Source organism: Pyxicephalus adspersus, chromosome 1 (genome assembly GCF_032062135.1).
Source record: "Pyxicephalus adspersus chromosome 1, UCB_Pads_2.0, whole genome shotgun sequence".
NCBI lineage: Eukaryota > Metazoa > Chordata > Amphibia > Anura > Pyxicephalidae > Pyxicephalus > Pyxicephalus adspersus.
The window spans coordinates 146,465,630-146,467,073 of record NC_092858.1 but is presented as its reverse complement, the minus strand read 5'-3'; the positions used below and the strand labels follow the sequence as shown (position 1 = coordinate 146,467,073).

The window sequence follows — 1,444 nt, the reverse complement described above, 5'->3', positions numbered from 1 at the left end:
CTATATATTTTTAAATTATTCCAGCCAGTTTGACCTGCATTCAGCCATTTATTTGTTAGAATATATAGAATTTATTTTTGTGACTGTTGTGTAATTGGCATCTGGTTGGCAGATTTAGCCTTTTTTATATGCATTAGGGATTTAAATGGCTGTGCACAAAAATACAGATGAATTGACAGGGGAATCATTCATGCATATACATCTGTGTGAATGAAACCAACAAAGTCCACCTAGTACTGTGATTGGGAGCTTACTGCATTCAATCCTACTCACACTAACATCACTGATCCAGAAGAACAGGCTGATTTTCTTGAAAGTATTGTGTATGACAAAAGTTACTGTAGTTCAAACCCGACAGTTCCTTTTTAAGCTTTATATATTTTAGTTTGGACTGTGAACACATGATGTCAGGTTATTTGTCTGATAATAAACACGTCATTCATTGTTCTTCTGCTGGCTGCTGAAGGCATTAAAGCTCTCCAGAAAATGTCCATTGAACTGGCTTCTGAGTTCTTCAGGAACACAATCAGAACATTTATAATTTTCTTTTACCCATTTTCCTCCTTCACTGTCTTCAATACAAATGGTAGCAACACCTGGGGGAAAGACACAAAACACACAATGAGGGACAATTATTAGGCACAGAAGCAACAAAATAAGATGCACATATATTGTTCTTCAAGACAACAGAAATACAAGGCAATGCAAACCAGAAGCAATGGCACATTATTATAACATATATGTGAGATTTATCAAGCATATTATACATAACATATTCACCACCAAGCAGAATTACAGAAACCCAATTAAACAGTCTGAATGTTTTACAAATACTTGTGTAGCCACATTTAAACAATAAGACTGAAAATTGTGGTCCTTATCCTAAACTTTTAATAATTGTGGAGAAGCCAACTGCAGCCTCTTTGTGCCCCCCACCCCTTACTGGCTCTTCTTAATGGCAAAAAAAAAACATATATGACCCAATGAGAACAAGGATTCCAGTAGAGGAAGCTTGAGCAATGGTGTATTTCTTTCCTATATGACATTACTTGAAGAATGTCATTGCTGGATCATCCATGAGAAGCTTACAAACTGAAATCCCTTCCCTAGTCATAGTCTAATATCTCTGATGAAGTTCTGAAAGTATATTTATCCTAAAAGTATAAATAGTCTGTTGCAATAACTTCCTGACTCACCCCTCTCAAGAAATGCAGCATCTGAGATCACCCTAATCTCTATCCCTAACATGATAGCCACATAGTAAATCAGGCTGAAAATGACATAAGTCCGTCAAGTCCAACCACTAGGTAAATAAATATATCCCAGATATAAAACTCTATAAGACATAGTTGGTCCAGAAAAGAGTATATAGTTGGCAAGAAAACCCCTGGTACCTCCCTGATTCCATGAGACATTTGAATGTTCCCTGGATCAACACTCTCTG

General features: G+C 36.4%; 1 protein-coding gene across 1 annotated transcript in view; it reads right to left on the bottom strand.

The window, feature by feature from the left end:
• Window positions 1-358: 358 nt before the first annotated feature.
• Window positions 359-1,444, bottom strand: part of LOC140343538 (adenine phosphoribosyltransferase-like) — a gene marked incomplete at its 5' end in the record, with an annotated part of 4,645 nt that continues 3,559 nt past the window's right edge. Inside the window, 1 exon segment of the mRNA XM_072430237.1 lies at window positions 359-596. Within this exon segment, the coding sequence (XP_072286338.1) occupies window positions 436-596 (161 nt within the window).